Source organism: Eupeodes corollae, chromosome 2, assembly GCF_945859685.1.
Source record: "Eupeodes corollae chromosome 2, idEupCoro1.1, whole genome shotgun sequence".
Taxonomy (NCBI): Eukaryota; Metazoa; Arthropoda; class Insecta; order Diptera; family Syrphidae; genus Eupeodes; species Eupeodes corollae.
In genome coordinates, this window is record NC_079148.1 from 38861669 (window position 1) to 38886059 (window position 24391).

The window sequence follows — 24391 nt, forward strand, 5'->3', positions numbered from 1 at the left end:
TCTAAATATTAATTAATTAATATTATTTTACATTTACCAAGATTTTTTTTATAAAAAAACTTAGTTTTGTATTTGAATTTAAAAAACATGAAAATACTTTTTCAATAAAATTATTAAAATAAACGTCAGCTTAACCAAAAAATATGTTTTAAGTTGACTCATGCTGTATTCAGAAACTTCAAAATTGCAAAATTATTCTCACTTAAAAGTCGTCAAGACTCAAGACTAATTTTTTTTTGAAACACCACCCTATGTGCGTTAGAAAAACAAAAGGTAAATGCACCCCAAAACCGAGATTCCCACAAATGATTTATTTTAGCAATTAATTGGATGAATGCCTACGATTGGAATCTTTTGTCCGAATCTATCAATAGACACTTTCTAGCACGTGCTATAAACTTCTCGCATTTATATTTACGTTTTTGAATACAGCAGCTGCTGGCATAGTTCCTTCGATCAACACTCTCCTATGTGTTGTGGGCCTCTGGGTCTGTGACCCACCGACCGGCACCAATTAATATATTTTTTAAATTTATTTTCTATTTGTGTTTTATTAAACGCTATAGTTGAGCTGATAGCAGCTGAGAGAAAATAATCGAAAAGAAAAATCAAGAGAAACGCTGCGCCGCCGGCCGTGCCGCCCGTCGCCATGAAAATTGTTGCTGGGAAAATATAAAAACAAAATAAACTTAAATACGATCGGAAAAATCTTTTCGATCAGTTGCTGCTGAAAATTCGTTTCAATTAGTCGCAAGCTATTTGGTCGCGTGCGGGGAGATAATTATCTTCGCGGAACTTAAACGGTATGGTATCGTCGGCGGAGCAGCTTGCTCGCCAGATCGATGAGAACTTAGGTGATCTCAAGGATGATAATCCCAATTGGAGAGTTGACACTTCACCGAATCCCGGTCGAGGTCGTGGTATAATCGCCAATCGGGACATCCTGTCTGGTGAATTGATCTTTCGGGAACGGGCTCTAATAATCGGTCCCACTGCCCGGAAAGGAACCGCACTCAATACTTGTGTTATATGCTACAAGCTCCTTGATGAGGAAAACATCCCGGTGTGTCCGAAGGGTTGTGCATTACCGACATGTCCGGAATGCTCCGATGCAGAAGAACACAAGATAGAGTGTAACCTATTCCAGCGATGGCAACCGATTGATGTGAGTCACGTGAATCCCCAAACCCTACGTATTCTGACAGCTGTTAGGAGTTTCTTCCTCAACAAGGACCAGAGAGAGCTGCTATTCTCGATGCAAGCCAATGCGGACCGATATTATCGTTTGGAAATCGAACGGGCCGCCGAAGGCTTTAAGAATTTTCCCAAAGACCAAAAGGTTATCGATTATATTTATCGGACGGTATGTGTGTTAAATACAAATGCCTTCGAGGCCAGGAGTATTGTTCAAGGACACGAGATCCTGCAAAGAGGTTTGTTTGCTCTCGCCGGTACCATGAATCACGAGTGCACTCCAAATGCGTGTCATTACTTCGAAAACGGTAATTTGATATACGTTAAGGCGGCAAAGTTTATTCCCAAAGACGCTGAAATAACAACAACTTACACAAAGATCATGTGGAGTAATCTATCACGGAGGGTGTTTCTCAAGATGACAAAGCATTTCTTTTGTGACTGTTCCCGATGCAAGGATCCAACTGTGAGTCTTCTTAATTTTTTTTAATTAATAGAACTTTGAATTTCAAAAAGTGTTTTCAATCATAAATTATTAAAAAATTGTTTGAACATTTATTTTTCTTTAAAAATATAAACATCGGTGTTGAATTGGCTCTGAAAGCGAAGAGTGAGAAACTAGAAATGAAAAAAGTTAAAATAGAATATTTTTCCATAACTTATTTTTGGAAAACGCACAATTTCTCTTCTTTTTTTTTTGGTTTTGGTTTTATTTTATTTTTTGAAGAAATAAAACTACGGAGATGCGCGCTGTGGTTTAATGTGTTGTATATACACTGTAAGGTGTTTTAAAAATTTTTATTTGATTTTTCAATGACTAAAACTGTTTAGATTACTCACTAGAATAAAATAAGTGATAAATGATTTCTTATTCCACCTGAATTTAAAAAGAAACTGGAACGATCTTGGCGGCATTTGTTTGTTTCAGAAATTTAGAATTGCACAAGAAATTTAATTTTATAAAATATTGAAAAAACACAGAATAAACGTTTCCAAATAATTATTTTACTAGGAGAGAATTGGAACAAGTTAAAAATAAAAACTTTACAAAATAATTACTTAATTAAGGTTTTGGCCAAATACAAGTTTCTTTTTAAAAATGCAATAAAATTAAAAAAATTAATCTGTTGCCGTCTTTTATGGCTTTATTAGTAACATGATACATTTGCATTTGTCAAAAATGCAATGTCCTTCAAAATTCTGCCTGCGTTAGTTTCTCATTTTGATATTGTTTGTTTTTTTTTTTTAATTGAAGCTTACGAATTGTTTGAATGATGTTAGGCTTAAGTGCTTTAATCATTCAAGGATTTTTAGAATTCAGCATTTCTTAATAAAAAACGAATATATACTTATTTATAAAATGGTTGTAGTTTTAATTTCAAGTAAATTTTTTAGAGGGAATTTTTATATGAAAAACTAAAAGCAAAATAGCAAATTTTGGAGACTTGTCGTTGTTTGGCAATGTTGCGTTCATTGTTCGAGGTCCAAAAATTTGGGTGAAATAAAAAAGAAACTTTATCTTTTTAAAATTATATCTATCGCATTGAAAGCAATACCCCTTTCCCATCTATAGATAAGGCCACTTTTCCAATACTCTCAAAAACTAAAAAATATTTTGGTTTTGTTGAAAGCGACCCACAATTATAATTGATACCCTTAGAAGTTTTCAAATAATATTTTTTTGTAAGCTAGATTTTTAGTAAGACTTCAATTTATACAATTTCAATTTTTGAAAAAAGGTGTTAACAAATATTAACAAAAATATTACTTGTAGGAGATTAACAATTCGAAATCAATATCTGTTTTGATTCTTGGGATTTTAGAGTCATTGTTTACCAATTTTCAACTTCCCATAGGAAGTTATTGTAGTCGTTCCTATTTGTTAAATTGAAATTGTTTGACATTTCTCAACGTTTCAATAATCTAAATCAAAGATTTTTAGAGAGAAGTCTGTGCGTGTTCGGGAAGTTTTTTTTTGTCGTCTATATCTCAAGAACTAGTAGAGATATCGACTTCAAATGAATTTTGTTATAAAATAAATAAATTACAGAGAAAGATACAGACAAAATTGTAAAAATAATGATTGGGTAGTTATTGTTGCCCAAAATACCTCCCGAACTAATAATGCAAGTGTGGCGTCAATTAAATTGGATATTATTTAATGTAACGTGATACCAAACTAGTATAATTTTAAAATTTTCAATCAATAGTTTTTTATTATAAATCAAAAACCTGAACAAAAATATTTGTCACATATTTTACGAATGAACAATAATTTTATGCAACGTTAAATAACTTATTTGATATCTGAAAAAAATTTGAAAAAAAAAATCAAAGTAGGTACAGTTTTTTTGCAAAAAAATAAAAAGCTAAGAAAACATTACTTAAAGTTGGTCAAATTTGTTTTTCGACTCAAATATCTTTTCAAAAAGTAAAAATATTAGCTTTAAACTAATTTCATTTAAAAAAAAGTTTAGTTTTTAACATTTAATAAAATTGGTAAAAATTGATGTTCGATTCTCGATATTACGTCAGCAAATAAGGTATTGACTTCACAATGTTTTGCCTATAATTTTGTCGTTAACATAAAATAATGGTCTGAGAAACATCCAATCTGTTTTTTATATAAGAAATAAAATCTTTAAAAAATAAAATTGGTGAATAATGAGGGTTGGGTTTGATACATGGTTTTTAAATTCCCGTTTTTTAAGATCCCGTTTTTATAATCCAGCTTTTTGTAATCCTGTTTTTTGACTATCTTTAAAATTACTATTTTAATATTTAACTAGTTTTTATTGCAAAATCACAATTATAAGAAAATAAAACAAATTAAAAAATGAGATATTTTTCTAGAGTTTTTTTATTGTAACCTTTACGTAATATAAAATATCGAAAAATAAAAATAAAAAGTAAAGCAGCATTCTTTTAAAACAAAAACAAAAAAGCCGTAAATCTAGTAACAAAGTCAACGATACCGGTAAGCCCGTAAACGAAAGGTAGATTTGCTGTGGGATGCATATTGTTTTAGAGTTAATATTGTAAACAAACATTAATGTTTCTGTGCAGTAAAAGAAAAATAAATTATACGATATTATTATATTCTAGTCAAGTAACTTAACATTCAAAGCTTTGATTTCCATTGTTATTTAGTTATATGCATGAATTTTGTTTTTTCCATTGTTATTTAGTTATATGCATGAATTTTGTGAAAAAAAGGGATTGTCGCGATTTGACGTGATTTAAAAAAGCGGGATTGTAATTGATTAGGATTTTGAATAAGGTGATTTTAAAAGAAGGGATTTTAAAAAAATTGATACTTTCAAAGATCGGATTTCAGACACTTAGATGAGTTTTTACTCAACGCTTAAAAATGTTCTTTAATGTTTTGTAAAGGATGCTAACAAAATTTAATAATTGCTAAAATGACAACTTTAGTTATCAAATTATTTAGAACACTGTTGTCCAGCAAGTTATGGTCTAATTATTTAATTTGGATGACTCATATGAAAGCATTCCAAGATTCGAACAGTTGTCTAAATATGCCATATTTAAGAGCTAAAAACAATAGCTCAGAGGGTTTTTGGTGCATTTCGCGCACGTTTTTCCAAAAACAAAACACACTTTTCTTGTTTTCATTTCTATTTATGCGAAGAACGCTGCAAAAATTTAAAAATCCAGAAAATGAGAGAGGTTCTGAAAAGTAAAAATGTCGGGATTTTTTTTGACGAAGGTTTTACGAACTCAATTTCCGGGAGTCTCTTATTGCTATCGTTATCAATCTGTTTACTCGTATTTGGATCTTATAAAGTCGTTAACAAAACTTAAAAATTGTAGAGTCATAAAGGTTTGGTTCTTGAATTTAAGGAAATAGTTGCATTTAAGCAAATAATTTCTCTAAAAAAAATTAAATTAAAACAAAGTAAGGTAAGTAAATAAATAAGTTGGGAAGAAGAGTTTAGTAGTACTCACAAATTACAAGTTTCAAAGATTTTATATCAATAGATATAAAACGTTTACTATGTTTTTCACTTAGCCATTAGTTTAACAAAAGTGTCACTTGATTTTTTATGACATTTGTATTATTGAAATTCGTGTTTGAATCTCAGTTCTAGAGCATCCAAAGCAAATTCACTTCAAAAGTAGAATTCTTTAATTTTGTAAGATCTTTTGTATTCAACAGAAAACCAATTTTGAAAGAAATGAAAGTCTGTTTAAAAAAATTACCTATATTTTAAGATTTAAAAATGTACCTCCAAAATAAGTTTTTCTAAAAAATTTAAATGCCATTTTATTTGTCAAAATCTAGATTTACCTATTTTTTTTTTCTAAAATCATTTTAAATTTTGTCTTAAAAATATTTTTGGTATAAGTACTATATAAAGAGCTTATAAATATATGAATATTTTAGATTTAAATTTCGTAAAAAAATGTTGTTCCCTATTCGAGTTTTGTAAACAAAATTAGTATTTTATTATAAATAAAAAAAAATACATTTTTGATCATAATTGATTTTTTTTATAAGTCTTTTCTGCATCGTTTGATATCGTTATCTTAAAAAAATTTGTTTGAAGTCTTTACTTCTGTTGTTTCTAGAGACAACCAAACACATACATCACTCTAAGAATCATTGAGTTTGAATTTAGAAACGTTAAAATATTGAGAAATGTTAAAAATTTTAATTGGACAAATGGAAACCGTTCCGATAAATTTCAGTGGGAAGTTGAAAACATTTATAAATTATGTTTAAATTTGATAATTTTTCATAAAGGTCTCAAAAGGCTGGAATTATTTTTGTTTACCAAGTTCAAAGGTACAGGGTTTTCCATTTTGCGAATAACAAAAAAAGGTAGGTAGGTAGAAATGGCGATCTCAAGGCAACCTAACCTGATATCCAATTAGTTGCGCGTAGTAGTGGGCCGTTTTGATACCAAAAACCCCTTTGATCTTTGATTGAAAGGGATAGATTGATAGAGAAGCTTCATAGCGATTATGTTAGAGCTATTTTGTCGCATTGAGAAAAAAGATTAGGTCTCTAATCTTGGTCTCAGATATAGCTCATCAAGTTCTTGAAAGAATGCTTTTCCAAAGCATTTCATTCTGGTGTTTGCCAAAGCAGGATATTTGCAGAGGAAATGGATTATGGTTTCACTTTCTCTTTGGTCACTACAGCTACGGCAAAAGGTGTTGTAAGAGATACCCAACTTCTTTGCATGAACTCCTATAGGCCAATGTTCGGTACAAACCGCAACAATCCTGGCTATGTCTTGCCTTGGCCTGCGTAGAAGATCGTTTGTACGGGTTTTGTTATAGGTGGACCATATCTTCCTAGATATAATGCAGTTGGGTTAATTGCTCCACCTTCGGTTTGATTCAGTTTGGTAGATAGAAAAGATTTTACCCTTCATAGCACCAAGCAAGTGAGCTATGAGAGGGCCGATCCTAGCTCGTCAGCCCGTTCATTCCCCACGATACCACTATGGCCTGAAACCCAGATCAGGGTGACACTGAGGTTAATATTCAGGCTCGCAAGCTCATCGCGACATTGCTGGACCAATTTAGAGGAGGATATGGCCGAGTTAATGGCTTTGACAGTTGCCTGACTGTCTGTAAAGATAGCCACATTTCGGTTTTGGTTTGTGTTTTGTTTAAGTATCTTACATGCCTCCCTTATTGCCAGCAGTTCAGCCTGAAAAACGCTAGCAAAGTCAGGAAGCCTAAAGGATTTGGCTACATTTAGGGACTCAGAAAAGATCCCAGAATCAACTCCGCACTCCATCTTTGAGCCGTCAGTGAAGATGGTTGTGTCGAAACCTATCGACACGATGTCATCCTCCCCATCTTCTCTCGATGGGAAAATAACCCTAAAACCCTTACTAAGGTTCAAAGTAGAGTGTCTACCGAGATAATATCTGAGGGAATCAATTTCGTAGTGTTGCTGTGACCATAAGGTTTTGACAACCAGCTATTTGATTCCTTCAGCCTAATAGCGCTGCAGGAAACGATGTATTTAATAAAAAGGTAGATTGGTAGAAGATACAAAATAACGTTTAAGGCGTCCGTTGGGCAAGTACGTATGGCCCCTGTGGTGCCCAAGCAAGCTGTTCTCTGAACCTTCTTTAGCTTATCAATATTATAGGCTTTGCTTAGAGCAGGCCACCACACAATCGACCCATAATGTTAAGATTGGGCGGACTACGGCTGTGTACGTCCATAAAATCATCTTCGACGGAAGTCCCCACTTTTTGCCGAAAGTTTTGCTGCAGGCGTAGAAGGCAACACAGGCCTTCTTAACCCGTGCTTCAATATTTAGTTTCCAGTTTAGTCTAGGGTTGAGTATAACTCCCAAATATTTTGCACTGGAAGACAATGATAGGATTTGACCGTTGAGTCAAGGTAGCGTGAAGCGCGGTACTTTAGTTTTTGTGGCAAAGAGCAACAGTTCAGTTTTACTTTGGTTAACTCCTAGTCCGCAACTCGTGGCCCAGTTGCTAACTTTCCTCAAAGCTGACTCCGTGATTTCACTAATCACAGAGGTGTACTTTCCTGACACCAATAGTACCAAAACATCCGCATAGGCTACCGCCTATCTCCCTAATTTAACGAGAATTGTATCCATGACCAGAAACCATAGAAGAGGTGAAAGGACACCAACATGGGGTGCTCCCCTACTCAAGTGTTTTGTTGCGATTGTATTGCCTAGAGTGGCTCGAATCTTCCTACCACTGAGCATGGAAATAATACATTCTCGAATGATGTCTTCTACACTGAACTTAACGAGTGATTCTTCTATGGATTCGGTAAGGATGCTGTTAAAAGCACCTTCTATGTCTAGGAAGGTGGCAAGAGTAAATTCTTTATAATGGATTGTTTGTTCTACAGTACGAACTACCTCATGGAGGGCAGTCTCCGTAGATTTGCCCTTAAGATAAGCATGCTGAGAGCTTTCGAGAGGTCGTCCAACTAGGATTTCTCTAATATGGTAATCAAGAATGCGCTCCAAGGTTTTAAGCACAAAAGATGTTAAGCTTATTGGTTTGAAATCCTTCGCGGATTCGTGATCTCGCCTACCCACTTTCGGGATAAAAACTACTTTGACCTGTCTCCAAAAACAAACATACACAATATTTTTTTTCATGATATTTCTTTTCAGTTATAAAGTTTGAACGTTGCCAATATGCGTGAAACACTACATCATTCGAATAACCGCTACGTAAATTGTTACAAGCATCGATTCTTTTTAGGTAATGCACGACCACTTTTTGACACACACATATTGGGCGGTATCTCAGCTTTAACTTAAGTATTCAAAAATGTAAGGTTTATCTGCATAAGTACGGTCTTTTGCGCAGCCTCACAAAAAAGTCTAGCAGTGGTAAATCGCATGATCGTGGTGGAGATTTGATATCGCCATGACGAGAAATTACTTGGCAAGCAAATGTCTCTAGCAATGAAGCCAGTTTTGTGTCATGTGGCACAGTCTCGTTGAATACACGTATTCTTCAAGTCATATTCTTCAATAGCAGGCAAAAACAGTCGGTTATCATATGACCATAGAGCTTCGAATTGACGGTAACAGTCGTTCAATCGTTGTCTTCGAAGAAGTAAGACCAAAGAGTAAATGTCAGAGTTTCAACGGACAAAAAAAATTGGTTTTACAACTTAGTTTGACAGATGTCGATTTACAGCTATATACTTTTGAAACCACAAAATGGATAGCCCGTTATTAACTTAAGAAAAAGAATTAATCTGTAGGCATTTTCAACTATGACATTTTAATTTTTAAGACTTTAAAACATATTTATTAAAGGACTCTTAAACTTACCGCACCAAAATTAATTATTCGGTAATTCTAAAATAGAACTATTGAAGCAGGGTTGATATTATCAATTAAAAACAATTTTTCCATAATAAGCTAAGCAAGAAACCCTAAGTTGGATATTTCGTATAATACAATTCTATTTGGGAATTTAACATTTCGAAAAATTCTTTAAAAGTTTTAGAAAAGGAGATAAATACGAGCTCCATTTAATATTGAATTTCTTTTTTCAAACAAGTGATAAAATTTAATATAATTTAAATGTGTAAAAAAATACTTGCTAGTATACAATTTTTGAAAAAAGTTCCAAGCATGACAAACAATGAAAGACTAAAGCAACACCATGAACCATTAGGTAAACAGTCATAAAATGAAACCCAATCAATAAACATGTCGGAATCTTGTGACTTGAGTAACACGATACCTTGTTGTTTTGACAAATTTAGGAATAGTATTTCATATGTCGTCATGTCTAACTCTACCACCTGCCACACTGCTAACAAGCACCAAATCCACACTTGTCCTTTTTTCTTTCTGTATAGCGTCTAAGTCTAGGTGTATGTCCCCTGTCCACCTCTATAACTGAAATGTTTCTTTCCTACACAGAAAAATATAAAATGTACCAACTGCCAACCTCGTTGCAAAGTGTTTTTTCAAACTTCAGTAAAAAGGCCATGAACTTCCTTTGTGTATCCTCTACTGCAGCACCAGCACAATAACCATGACCCATTCGAATAAGATTTTTTTGAACACGACACAAATAAAAATAAAAAAGGTCGAGTAGATGAACGTGTCTTGTGCTGCTGTTGCTGCTGCTGCTGCTATGATACACCAGATTCTGATCCCTAGATGAAAACCTCCTCAAAGTGAATTCGAAGGTATAAGTTCAACTCGCACTTGTAAAGGAAACCATGGAATCCTTTTTGAAATCATCATGTATCTAACCCAAAAAAGAAAAAATTAAACAATTCAATTCCATGTCATAAAACCTGCACTTTTAAATTTCTATCTCAAATAATGGCTTCCACGTTTCGCCTGTCCTGACATACGACTCACCTCGACTCAACTCTACTCGAATCGACTCTTTGCTTTGCAGCATGCAGCATGCACTTTGGTTTATGTTACTCTTATTGCTTACCTATACCTACCTACCTACCTATTAAAGAACACCAAGAGCAAGACCAAACTTACCCCAAACCCCATTGCATTGCAGATGCAGTATTTACGAGTACGAGTAGGATTGTAGCTGTAGCTGGGTTGGTAAGGTACATAAAGAGAGACAACTCGGCTATAATCCATCTGTCTGTTTGCGTGTTTGACGATGTCTTTGCAGTTTGAGTCTTGTGCATAAATATGCAACCTGTTGCCCGTCAAAGTCTAAAATAACATGCCCCAATGAAATGATATGCAAACAGAAAAATAAGAAACCACACACCAAACACCACACACCATGCATCGCCACCATATCGCATCATCATCGTGTCGGAGCGTCGTCGGGGTGGCAATGGCATGATGGGGTGTCGGTCGTGTCGTGGTGCATAATATTGCCACACTCTGAAGTGCGGCAAAATGAAAAATCGAACTGAAACCCCCTTTTTCCTTAAGCATCCACAACATCGTCAAGCGTGGCATAAATTAATGTTATTTAAGCTTTCCCCATAACCGAACCTCCTACCCCAACCCATCACAACCCCATCGTCATTGCTTCGTTCCCCGGCATCTTCTCCGTTTGCTGCTGCTGCAGAAAATGAAAATAATGACCAGCGAGTATCCCTTTAGGCCAGTCGACGGTGTAAATTCGATTCGATTGGTCGCGGTTTGGGACAATTGACAGTTGAAGTTGTTATTGTTTTTTTTTGGTTGCTGCTTCTGCTGTTTTTGTGAAATATCCTTTTTTTAAATAAATAAATATACAAAATGTCCGCAACAAAGTTGGCCCGTTTGGTCAACATCCATCTGGGGGACCTGCAAACAGACGAACCGAACTGGAAAGTTGACTGGTCTCCGGTGGCCGGCCGTGGAGTGTTTGCCTTGCGAGACATCGAAAAGGGCGAACTGTTATTCCGGGAACGTGCCGTAGTTATGGGACCAACTGCTCGCAAAGGCTCGGCTCTGAACACTTGTGTAGCGTGCTTCAAGTTACTCGACGTCACAGACTTCCTCTGCCCCAAGGGCTGTACACTTCCGGTGTGCGAAAAGTGTGTGGAATCAGATATCCATAAGCCCGAATGTGAGCTCTTTCGGGATTGGCAACCCCTCGATGTGGGTGGTGTTAGTCCGATGACTTTAAGGATACTCACAGCTGCTCGCAGTTTATTCGTTAGCAAGGATCAAAAGGACTTGATATTTGCAATGCAGTCAAATATCGACCAAGGCTATCGCAAGGAAATCAGTCGGGCCGCCGAGGGCTTCAAGAACTTTCCAACGGATAAGAAAGTCCTTGACTTCCTGCTGAAGGTGGTCGGTGTTCTCAATACGAATGCCTTCGAGGCACCCAAAAAAGTCGATGGCTATGAAATACTTTTACGTGGCCTCTTCCCCCTCACCGCCGTTATGAATCACGAATGCACCCCAAATGCGTGCCATTATTTCGAAGACGGCAGTTTGGCAATTGTGAGAGCGGCTAAATTTATTCCCAAAGGTGGCGAAATAACAACAACCTACACGAAAATATTGTGGAGCAATCTTATGAGGAGGGTATTTTTGAAGATGACGAAACATTTTATTTGCGAGTGTAGTCGCTGTAAGGATCCAACTGTAAGTACTAAAATAAAATACCTTATTTATATACACTCGTTGCTATACTACGTGCTATACAACTTCTTACAATAAACTCGTAGAGTTCATGATGGTTTATGTATATTAAAAATGCAGTAGTTTAAATTATGACTCTCTTGGGAATTATTGATGTCAAGGATGTCACCAACTATTCAATTATAAGAACATTTTTTAAAGTGAATTAAAAATAACCATAATATAGTGAAGCGGACGGTCGCGGTCGGTGGCGCGCGTGTGTGTGAGTAAATAATAGGATTTCAAGAAACAAAGTATTGGGGCTGAAAAACTTTAGATTTTTTAATTACTAAGGATGTATTCTAGGTACCTGTGCAAAACGCCGTTTACGAGTAGGTTATAGTTTTTGATTGGAGTGAAATTGTTTTAAATAGAAAATGGAGGGAGTTCAACCTTGAGTTATAATAAGTGAGTTAGAGGAAGAATAATTCAGCAAAGATCTTGACGCTTATATTATTGCAAAGCTTATAAAGTACAAAGTTGTGTAGTTTTACCCCACTTTACCCTTAATTTAAAATTCTTCTACTGAAATGTATATACAAATATCAAATCTTTATTCTGAAAACATTGTTTAAAAAATCTAGCGCGATTCATTAATGTCATTTGTTCTGTTTTGATTTTTTTTTGTTTTCAACACAAACATCCAAGTTTCAAAATCCAAAAATTGATGTTTCCCTTTCACAATGAACGAATGAATTTTTGAATAACTAGAACATAGTTTTTAGCATTGTACAAACACTAAACTATCCTGAATAGTCTAATAATAGATAATATAAAGATTGACATTTGGGAAAGTGTTCCTAAACAATTTTAAAGAATTTACATTAATTAAGTATACACAGGGCTGAGAAATGGCTATACTCAAGAAGACTTATCACAATGATTTGTTTTTGAAAATGTTCATAGAAACAAAAAAAAATAAAACAAAACAAGAAAACGCCAAAACCAATTTCACACTTTATTAAAACTCTGCTCCCCCAGGCGTACATTTGCTAAGATATTGCAGTGTAAAATAGTAAAGGGTGTTCTGAAATTTTTTAAGTAAAATCTTTGAAGTTAAACGTAACCGTAGAAAAGTTATATTTTATCGTGAAAAGTTTATAAAATAATTAAAATTGAAGAATAACACAAATATTTATGAAACGCAGAAAATTGTAAAAGGATTTTAATTTCAAAGTGTTGTATGATTTTGAATACTACTGTTATTTTATGAACTTGTCGCATTATTTTATTTATTTATTTTGAAAATATCAATTTACAATTTAAATTGCTATTAATATGTGGAAAGAGCAAGTAGCAGCAAAGTCTTTCAGTTGTATATTAGAACTAGTTGTATTTTCGTATTTTAATATTTTATTATCGACCAGTTAATGTCGTGGTAAAGACCTTCAAGATACAAATTTAAATACCAAACATTTAATAAATGTAATTATTTTTTACCCAATTCACTCTTAGTACGATAATCCACTCCTAAGAAAAACGGTGTGATTTTCAGCTACACAAAAGTGACACAAATTTTGAAACCGCGGGATAGACGAAAAAACTCCACAGAAGCAGAATTTAAATTTAAAGCTAGAAACTGTTGTTACAATCTTTTTAAATTTGCAACTGTCGGGCATAGTAAAATATGTATGTAAATAAGTTGACAAAAATAATGGATGTTTTTTGTTTCTATATTTTAGTTTTTAAAGATAACTTTTACGCAGGAATAATAATGTGTTTCAGATATGTAAGTGTTTTTTTTTTTTTTAAAGGGTTTCTCCTAAACGGGTTTTACTTTATCTAAATCGATCGCTTTGAGCGCATCTAAAAAAGAAACCCTTTAGAAACTTTTCCAGTGACAAAGCAATTGGAGAAAAAAAGAGACTTGGCGCCTTTTACTTCGAAAATACAAAACAATTCATACATTTATGTATTTAAAAAGGCATGAAAACAATACATTAAGTTTGAAAATATGTCTCAATTTTGAAAATTCTTTCAATTTTAAGTTTTCAGGTTCAGGATGGTATTTTAATTAATATAAAAGAAGACTATGTATTTTTACTATTTTTCAATAATGTAGAATTTTTCTCATTTTCGACACTCAAATTTTTATAGAAAAATCTCCACGACAAATTAAAAATGTATTGCAGATAGTACCCGTGACATGAAGGTTGGATACAATCCCTGCCTGTGCCACGGGTACTGCCTCTTGCAAGAAATTGACAACGTATCTAAGAGTAATTTTTGTCATGAAAAGTACTGTCTTAATTTACCCGTCCGGATTCGGCTTAAAAAACTGTAGGTCTCCTCCATACATGGCAACATTACTCGCTCATAGAAATAGTTCAGAGTTTTAAGTCACTAGGCCTTGGTTCTCAACGGACTGTTGCGCCATCTATTTTATTTTGTATGGCAAATAGATTGGGCTGTGGCTTTCTGATTGTACTCGCCTCTACAGCTTTAACCATTGCTTCAATTTAGCTCAAACTTAACAATTATGGATTATGCGTTTTTTCATGTTTTTTAGAGCCAAGAACAAGACTAACATTTTGTTAGTCAAAAATGGATTTTTTAAGAGGCTGTTTCTTAACTTGTATTCTTTTTAATTAAAAAGTGCTCGGCTAGGTCGCACAAACTTGACTATTATTCCAAAGACTGTTAACAAATATTACTTATTAATTATTATTGTAATGGGTCCGATTTGTCAAATTGAAAATTTTGACATTTCTCGACGTTTTAAGGTCCCTAGAGTCAAAATAAAAGATTTTTGGAAAGATGTCTGTGCGTGCGTGTGTACGTACGTTTGTACGTCCGTACGTCCGTACGTCCGTACGAACCGTACGTTCGCGAAGTTTTTTCGTCGTCCATGGCTCAAGAACCAGAAGAGATATCGACTTCAAATAAATTTTGTTATACATATAATAAGACAGAAAGATGCAGAAAGGGCTCTCAAGAAAATTGCGTGGGTGGTTTTTTTTACCATAGTAGATTGAAAAAAAGTTGAAAATTTTGGTTAACCCTAAATATCTTACGAACCAAAACCACTAGAGACTTGAATTAAATTTTTTATAATATATTGTAACATGATACCAAACAGGTAAATTTTTTGAAAAAAATCAATATAACGGTTTTTTTTTTAAATCAATAAAACTGAAAAAAATAATTTGTCACCTCCAAAATTTTACGACTGAAATATGATTTCATCTCTAAAACAATTTTGTGCAACGAAGACTAATGTTTTTGTCATCTGATAAAATTTTGAGAAAAATCGAATTGACAGTTTTTTTATAAAAAATAAAAATCTAAAAAAAACATTACTCAAAGTTGGTAAAAATTGAATATCGATTCAAATATGTTTTCAAAAACTTGAAATTTACGATTCAAGCTTATTTTATCTTATAAGAAATATTGTTTTCAACATTTTGAAAAATGTTTAGAAAAATCGAATTGACAGTTTTTTTACAAAAAATAAAATCCTAAAAAAAAAATGTATAAAAGTTGGTAAAAATTGATTTTTGACTCGAATATCTTTTTAAAAAAATTTAAATATTGGCTTTAAAGTAATTTTATCTCATAAGAAATATTGTTTTCAACATTTGGTAAAATTTTTAAAAAATCGAATTGACAGTTTTTTTTACAAAAAGTAAAACTCTACAAAAAAACAATACTAAAACTTCGTAAAAATTTACTTTCGACTCAAATAGCTTTTCAAAACTTAAAAATATTGGCTTGAAACTTATTTTATTTCACAGAAAATATTGTTTTCGATATTCAGTAATTTTTATATAAAAATCCAACAGTCCGTTTTTTCATAAAAAATAAAATCTACAAAAAATAGTACGCAAATTTGGTAAAAAATGATACGAGTACATATAGACAAACTTTTAAGCAAGACAAATCGACAGACGGGATGGGAAGTTATCAGTGTGGGTCGCATCCCAGCCTCTTTTATTTATATATATTTACATTAAAAATTTACCTACGGATTGAGTTTTTCTTCAAAGATTTAAATTCTATTTAATTAATCAAAAATTTTTATAATTTTGCGTTTTCTAGTTTTTTCTTTCAAATATTTTTGGTATTCAGGTTTGTAGCGCTTATTGCTTCACATTTACAATTGATTTTCGAAAAAAATATAAAATGTTTTAGAGATATCGAATTAAAAAAAATGAATATGTTTTTTAAAATAAAAAAACAACGATAGTAGCTTGTACAGAAAAAAAATTATTGAAATCAGTTTATTACAACTGGAATTTTTGATTTTTGTCCAAACGGAATCGGGGGACCAACTTTTTTTGACTTTTCTACCATCGTAATGTCACGTTTTATTAAAATCTCGATGTCGAAGTTTAAACGTATGCAATACTTGCCAAATATGTCAGAAGTTAATATATTTTTGTATTGCTCTAGAAGAGTACCCCATAAAAGGTTAATTTGGTTTTTAAATTTTCTCAGCAATTATTGAACTGATTTAAATAATAATTCTTCATTGTCAAAATAATTTTTGATGACCACAAATCTCAATGTTTTGATTTTAAAAAGAATATACTTTTTTAAAAATTAGGTATTTTAAAAATGGTTCAACATTTTTTTACAAAAATCAAATGCAAAACGTATTTATGTTTTTTAGCACTACATAAAATACCAAATAACGTTTTTTTTTTTTAAATTGAAACGTTTCTTACATATGTATGTACATATGTACATACATCCATAGAAAATTCATTGAATTAGGTTTATTTTTGAGAAATTAAAAATCATTAAATTTTTGAACGTAAGGGTAAATGTAGGTACCATTTTCAAACAGGCTCCTTCGATACAGGAGTGAGTTTTGGCAAGCTTATCTTACATTTTATTATTTTTTCAAAGATAATGCTTTGATTTATACAAGGAAAAGCTTTTGCTTTTAAACTCAAAATTATTATTATTATTTATCTACATACACATAAACTATTTTTTTATGATGTTGTATTTGTGTTGTTTGTAATGTTTTTATACTTCCTTCCCATTTTTCCATATAAAACTGTTGTCGTTCTAAAACATCCCTATCATGTGTCTATGAATATCATTCTTTGCTTTTACTCTATATACGACCAGACAAAAAAAACGTAAACAAGCGAAGAAGAAAACTACGAGTATCTTAAATCCAATTATGGTTTCAGGGGAAGTATTGATTTCAAATACGATGGTTTTGTTTGCTGTTTGATTTTCTATGGTTAAAAAGTTACAGATTTTAGCGCAGTGCAATTTTTAAAGAGGATTTATCAATCTAAAGAGAGTGATAACCTCAAATCACAAAAGAATACTTATTGGACGAAAAGGTTTAGTTTTGAGTTCAATTTGTTAATACTTTTTTTGAAGAAACATTTAATTTTCAAGGACTTGAGTTTTCTTAATTACTCTTACTCGCATATTATTGAAAATTGAAAACAAGTTTTAAAGTAAAATTGATGTAAGGTCTTTTCACCCAAAACCATTGCCTAAATTAAACATGTCATAGTGCCCAAGCAATTTTATTGACATTTTTTTGTTGTACGATTTGGGCGCTGAAACTTTTTTGGCTTTTATGAAATTCTAAATAAAAAGAAGCGTTCGATTTTATAGCTTATTAAAGTAACGCCAAAATATTAAGGGTAACAGAAGATGAATTAGTTTTTTATTAATTGCATCAAAAATATTGATAATTAAAGCTCAATCAAACAAACATTATATTAAAAATGTCAGTTCGCCCAAAAATGGCTCCATCGCCAAACAACTTTTTAAGAAGAAAATGCCATAAAGCCACAAATCAATGACGTATAATAACGCCCAAATCACTTATTGACATATCACTCAAAAGATGTCATTTGTGTCAATATTTACCATTTTAAAACTTGTGCGTTAGTTATTGTAATCACGACATCTCAATGTCATTTATTTAAACATTTTTAGTTCGCCTTAATGGCAAGACTTTCAGTATTATATCTAAAGTTGGTAGCTCTGGCATAAAATTGAATTTGAATTAGTTTCAACGACTACGGACGTGTTTTATTTTCCAAATAACAAAGTTCCTTTTTTAATAAAATATCTTCCCATGAGATATTACTTTTCTTACAGTTATAAATACACATTAAAGTAAGGATTGCATCTCACAATGAGAACTTCTCTTGTTTCTTTCTGTTGAAAAGTCTCAACAAATTTCAGCCTGCATCGTAAATTATGTAACCGAACATTTTTTGTTTCATGATAATCTCCTTTTCCATAGTTCCAATAATTTTAGCATCTCCAATAAACGTTTTCAGTAACGCTCAACCATGTCAGAGATTTGGCAGAAAAAGCGCTGCGGTCAGAGATGTCTTGAGATGAGACTTTGAGTAAAAAAGTAACAAGGTAGTTTTTGTATGTAATGTATAAATTTTTCAACTAGTCCTGAGTAACCTTCTACGATACGCAGCCAATCAGCACCTAAATGGCATCATGTTTTTAAAAGGCGAACATTTCGGGCTTATTCGCGTATTGGATTTTTTAACCTGAAGGAGATTTTTTTTAATTCAAACATGTTCTATGATTTTAAGGCATATAAATTAACTACAATTTCAGTCTAAAGTTGTTACTATAAATATAACTGTTTTCAGAATGCAGTTGTGTAAAAATTAGATAATACATGCTTTTCATAAAAACTCGACGATTAAAAAAACAAAAATAAAATAAGGTATACCATATTGCTGGAGTGAGAAGATTGAGCCAAAAGAACAATCAAAAAATAGTACGATGTGGATTCTTTATCCTTCTAATATTATTGTGATATATCTTTTATCAAAGTCAGAAATCCATTCAGTGACTTTAAAAGCAAAGCTAAAAACACCAGAAAAATTATACTATTGTTTTTCCGGTAATGAATGTCCTGTCAACTAGTAATTAAACATCAAAAGCATTTTTTAGTCAAGCAGTCTTTTTTCTGGATAGAAAGAGCCGTTTCCATGTAGATTTAGTTTTCAACTTTGAGGCCGAACGCAACAAATCGTTAGTTTGTTTCAGATACTACCATTTTTAACCTTGATGAGCTAATTTCTTCCTCATGAATAAACTTTTTTTCAAGCAAAATGATTTTTCTTCATTTGAAGCCTAATATTGTCTTTAGATTAAACAGAGGCTGGTATGCGACCACACTGATAACTTCCCATCCCGTCTGTCAATTTGCCTTGCTTTAAAGTTTGTCTATATGTACTCGTATCAATTTTTACCAAATTTGCGTACTATTTTTTGTAGATTTTATTTTTTCTGAGAAACGGACTGAATATTGAAAACAATATTTTCTGTGAAATAAAATAAGTTTGAAGCCAATACTTTTAATTTTTGAAAAGCTATTTGAGCCGAAAGTAAATTTTTACCAAGTTTTAGTATTGTTTTTTTTAGAGTTTTACTTTTTGTAAAAAAACTGTCAATTCGAATTTTTTTTAAAATTTACCAAACATTGAAAACATTATTTCTTATAAGATAAAATAAGCTTGAAGCCTAAATTTCAAGTTTTTGAAAAAAGATATTTGAATCCATATTTAATTTTTATGAACTTTGAGTAATGTTTTTTTTAGATTTTTATTTTTTATAAAATAAACTCGCAGATGTCAAAAACATTATTCTTCGTTGCACAAAATAGTTTTGGAGATTAAATTTAATAATATTTTAGTAGTAAAATTTTGGAGGTGACAATTTTTTTTTCTGTTTTATTGATTTATAAAAAAAAACCGTTGAATGAATTTTTTCAAAAAATATACTTCTTTGATATCACGTTACAATATATTATATAAAATTTAATTCAAGTCTTTAGCGTTCGTAAGATATTTAGGGTTAACCAAAATTCTCACCTTTTTTCAAACTGCTATGGTAAAATAACCACCTACGCAATTTTCTTGATAGCCCTTTCTGCATCTTTCTGTCTTATTATCTGTATAACAAAATTTATTTGAAATCGATATCTTTTTTGGTTCTTGAGCTATGGAGGACGGAAAAAACGCCGCAAACGTACGTACACACGAACGCATAGACATCTTTCTAAAAATCTTTTATTTCGACTCTAGGGACCTTGAAACGTCGAGAAATGTCAAAATAACAATAACTTCCTTTGAGAAGTTAAAAATACCAATAAGCGATTTTTTTTTTTGATTTTTCGACACCTTCCTTGTTCAAAGTCGGAAACTAGGATTTTTAATTAGGCTTACATCATAAGCAAGTAACTAAAAAATCAGAACTGCCAGATTAAACGCATGTTCTGATATATGTATATACATACATAGTTCTTGGACACTTATTTGACTCCATAAATTTAATAATTTCATTGTTTTGAGATATACGTTTAGAAGTTAATTTTAAGTTTAGATTTCATTCTATCTGCTCAAGTTTTAAAAATACCCGTTTCCAACATTATTTTTATAATTTTAGATAAGTTACAAGAACAACAATTGCTTTCAATCCGCTTTTCTAGCATAAACGGTTCAGCATAAGATTAATTTTAGAAACGTGAAATCTTACAAGTAATGACATTTTATGAAATTCGGCGAAAAAAGATTTTTAAAATAAATATCCTCAAATAATCATTAATACTAAAGACGTATTGAGTCTTGCAACGCCATTTTCATCACAATTTCCATAAACCAGTGCGATGAGCAAAAAAACCAGACAGGTCTCAAGGGAAGAATTGGCGTAGCCCTTAATTCTTTAGTTTTATGATTATTGCACCTTAATGAAGAAAAATAATTCTTTGGTTTTTGGAGGTGTGTACTCTGAACGGCTGAAATTAAGTCTCTTACTCCACCTTCCCAATCAATGCAGCGTGTTCCAAGCGGAACTTTTAGCGATAAAAGAAGTCTTGTCCTGGCTTAAAGAAAACGTGATATCTAATCTCTGGACTCTATCTCTACAAACTTTATAAGAGTCCATAACTGTCGATCATCTCTAATGGCGATGACACAATATTTTAATCGGGCCATAAAACATTATAGGAAACTGTAAGGTAGATGAACTCGCCAGGAACGGTACAGTGCAACCCATTTATAGCACGTTAAGCAAATTCTGGCATACCAATTGCTACATGTAAACTATTGCTAATGCAGGACGCTCCAGATTGAATAACATTACCACGTGTCAGGTGGTAAAATTATCAGGCCTACTCTATATATTTAAGGCGATCAAAAATTACCTAGGAAAATTCGCCTTTAACGATCTCAATCACATTAACATAATAAGCCTCTCACGTTTCGTAAGGAACTCAAACTGGTTTCATTGAGCTTATTGAAGAAAGCCTCAAGATTCATTCATTCAACCAATTCTCTTTCGATATTTTAATTAAATTTTAAATATGCATTTATTCCACTAAATACTAGAGGCTCTCAATGCCTTAATTCAAGCTAACAGACTGCTTACATTTGGTTGATAGCCATTCCTATGCATCAATAAATGTATTTATATTTTTATTGGTCACGGTGTTTTTTTTAAATTTTAAAATATATATGCATTAATTTATTCAACTATTAAAATTTATTTCGCAGGAAAACGGAACTTATCTGGCCGCCCTCTATTGCCGTGAACCAAATTGCAAGGGCTGGACAATCCCCGTACACACAACTGCCATGCAACCCGATTGGAAATGCGGCAAATGTGGAGTTGTATCGAGTCATGCGAAAATGGGCAAATACCAGGATTTTACCCTCAGTGCAATTCACAATAAAATAAACAGTTGCTCCGTCCATGATATGATAAATTTCATCAATAATATTTGTCCAAGGTTCTGTCCGCCATCGAATTATGTCCTTGTCGAGGCTAAATTAAATGTCATCTGGCGCATGCAACGCATCAATGATGACTACACCGACGACGAGTACCTGGTGAGGGATCAATATTGCAAGGATGTCATTGAAATTCTTGACAAATTAGAAGCCGGAGATTGTACTCTTCGGAAATTGATAACAAATGAAATCAAGTGAGCTTAATTCGTCCGATTGTTCTTTATTTTAAATTCGTTTATTCGTTTATTTGTTTTATTCATATATTTGTTAAAAAAAAAAGTCTTATTTTAAATTTAAAAAAAAAAAACAAAAAATGCAAACAAAAAATACATTATTCAAATTGTACCTTATAACTGCACTGAGTTGTTTGTTCTTTTTCTGTTATTTGTTTATATGCACCAAGACACCATATCGAATGAAAATGACGTCACTGCAGCGACGAATTCACCAAAATTGAAAATAAATAATCGAATACTATCAATAATAGAATATTTTAAAAATAGTTAAAGAACATATTCGTATAAAGGGCCGTAACTACCTACAACATCGATATGATTCTAGAATTTATTTTACTATGCAATTAATTGCTTTTAATTGAGTTAGCCAAAAACAAAAACACACAATCTAAGCATTTTGTATAATAAATTGAAAGAGACGTTTTGTTATACATTTTAATTAGATTGTCATTTGAAGGCTAGGAATGCACAAATTTTGTCGCCCAATTAATTTAGTCGCAAAAAATAGACCTTTAACTTTTTTTCAATTTAAATGACCACAGACATAAAGATGGACAGAATGAGTTGTGAATGACCGCGTTATTATACAAAAAGTCAATCACTTCTGTTGCACAGGTCAATATATCAATTGATATATGATTGATATTAAAATTTAGGTTTTGATATTTAGCAACAATAAATTGTTAATTTAATTTATTACCACTTTTATCATCAGAAAGATTTATGTGCATTCCTAGAATCTTATTGCTTTTTAAAAATGTTATACTAATTTTTGGACTAACAGAATTATTAACTCGTATACCAATTATGCAATTCGCACAAAACTTAATACTCAGTGAATTGCTTTTTTTTACTGTCAACTCAAATGCCGTGAAATGAAAAGGAAACATTCCACTGGGAATAGTTTTGAGTTCAATATTGCGGATTCTATAATTGACATATTATATTATTATTTTTAACAATATTTTAAGACTCAATACAGGGTCATACAATTTTCAGTTTTGAAAGTATTAATGAGAATAAAATACAAGCAGTGATACACTTAAGATGCTAATTTAATGTCATTATAAAAGTTGGGCTTTTGCCATTAAATGTTAAAATCGACATCATGCACCACCACTACATATCCTCAAAGCCGTGATTTCGACCAATAAGGAAGTATGCCACACGTTCAATAGCTGTGAACGTTGGTAAATCTATTAATTGAAATCATCAATGACATTAATATTTAAGCAGAGCGTCCATTACGATGATACACAAGCTTTATGACTCAATTTTTAATTTTCCTTACGACGATCGTTTGCGTTGGCGGTCGATTATGACGACCATGTTGTCATCGCGTAATGCACGAATATTGGCTGCGTTTAAATCAATTTTTCGTAGTACATTTTAATAATTTAAACGTTTTGTTCCATCGTTATTTAAAATGGCAAGCATTCAACAAATGACAGTTCAAATGACAGCTGAGTTTGACGGGTGACAAAAGTCAGTCTTACTAACTTGAAATAAATGACGTTTAAGAAATCGGAAGTTTCTGCGATTATTCTTTTTAAGAATTAATTTTTGGAGACCTACAAATATAAAGTTGCAAAAACTGCTTAATATTTGGAAGTTAAACAACAAATCCTGAATCAACTGAACGGAACTGACCTGAGTTTTCAATACCAATACACAAATATATATTGTTTTAGTTCTTATTTCAATTTATAATAACTTATTTATTAAATATTTGCATGAACATTTTTGAATATGGAGCACATCAAATCTGCAGTGAAAGTTGATTTAATTTTAAAAACCAATGCAATTTTTTCGACTTCAAAGGGTGTTCATGTTGTCAATAACTACACACGTAAATAACATTAAATTTGTAAGCACTTTTTTTGAAAAAAAGCCTTCAAAGAAGAATGATATGGGCTGACTACACAAAAAGATTTATATTTTGGAGCACTCAAAGCACATAACCAAGTAATTGTATCTTAAATAATTTTGTTTGTTTTCTGTTAAGTGATTTAAATTATCATTTACTAACTCTTTTTTATTTTCATAATCTAATTTTCTTTTTTCTCAGCTCTAAGCATCCTCCAAAGTAAAACAATTGAGCAACATATTACTTAATACGAGGAGAATGTCGGAAATAAAAAATTTTAAAATGTTAAGTCCACATTGAGATCGTAATTCAAAAATTTGCATTTTATCAGCATAAATAAATTGAAATTTTTTAAATTATTTTATTTAATTAAACTGTCTACATTCTTAAGTGGCACTAAGAATAAATGAAAATATAATTCAAATTTTTAAATTTAATCGACCTTTGATATTGGAATAAAATAATAATTCTGAACAAAATTAAATTCCAGACTTATTTGTTTAACAAGGCAAAGTAACACACTATTGGTAAGTAAACTAAAATAATCACGTAGAAAACATTAGGCACACACAAATTTTCTTATTTATTGAAATACAAAAAAACCTGGGTTGTTTTTATAAATAAATGAAATTTCTTACCCAAAGTTTTTGAAAAACATTCGGTATTTAGTATTTATAAATCTATTTTCTTTCGAAACATATAATTTTAAAAAAAACTATTTTAATTTTCATTCTTAAATCTA

General features: G+C 31.9%; 1 protein-coding gene across 3 annotated transcripts; it reads left to right on the top strand.

Moving 5' to 3' along the window:
• Window positions 1–491: 491 nt before the first annotated feature.
• Window positions 492–24133, top strand: LOC129946846 (SET domain-containing protein SmydA-8). 3 transcript variants are annotated; one of them, XM_056057205.1, is made up of 3 exons: window positions 492–1660; window positions 21310–21740; window positions 23851–24133. In XM_056057205.1, the coding sequence occupies exons 1-3, from the start codon at window positions 806–808 to the stop codon at window positions 23870–23872; spliced, it is 1308 nt and encodes a 435-aa protein (XP_055913180.1). In that variant the 5' UTR covers window positions 492–805; the 3' UTR covers window positions 23873–24133. The 3 variants fall into 3 exon arrangements, with proteins under 3 accessions (XP_055913180.1, XP_055913181.1, XP_055913182.1); XM_056057206.1 differs by lacking the exon at window positions 492–1660 and adding an exon at window positions 10561–11767; XM_056057207.1 differs by lacking the exons at window positions 492–1660; window positions 23851–24133 and adding an exon at window positions 10567–11767 and having other exon boundaries at window positions 21310–21904.
• Window positions 24134–24391: the final 258 nt, after the last annotated feature.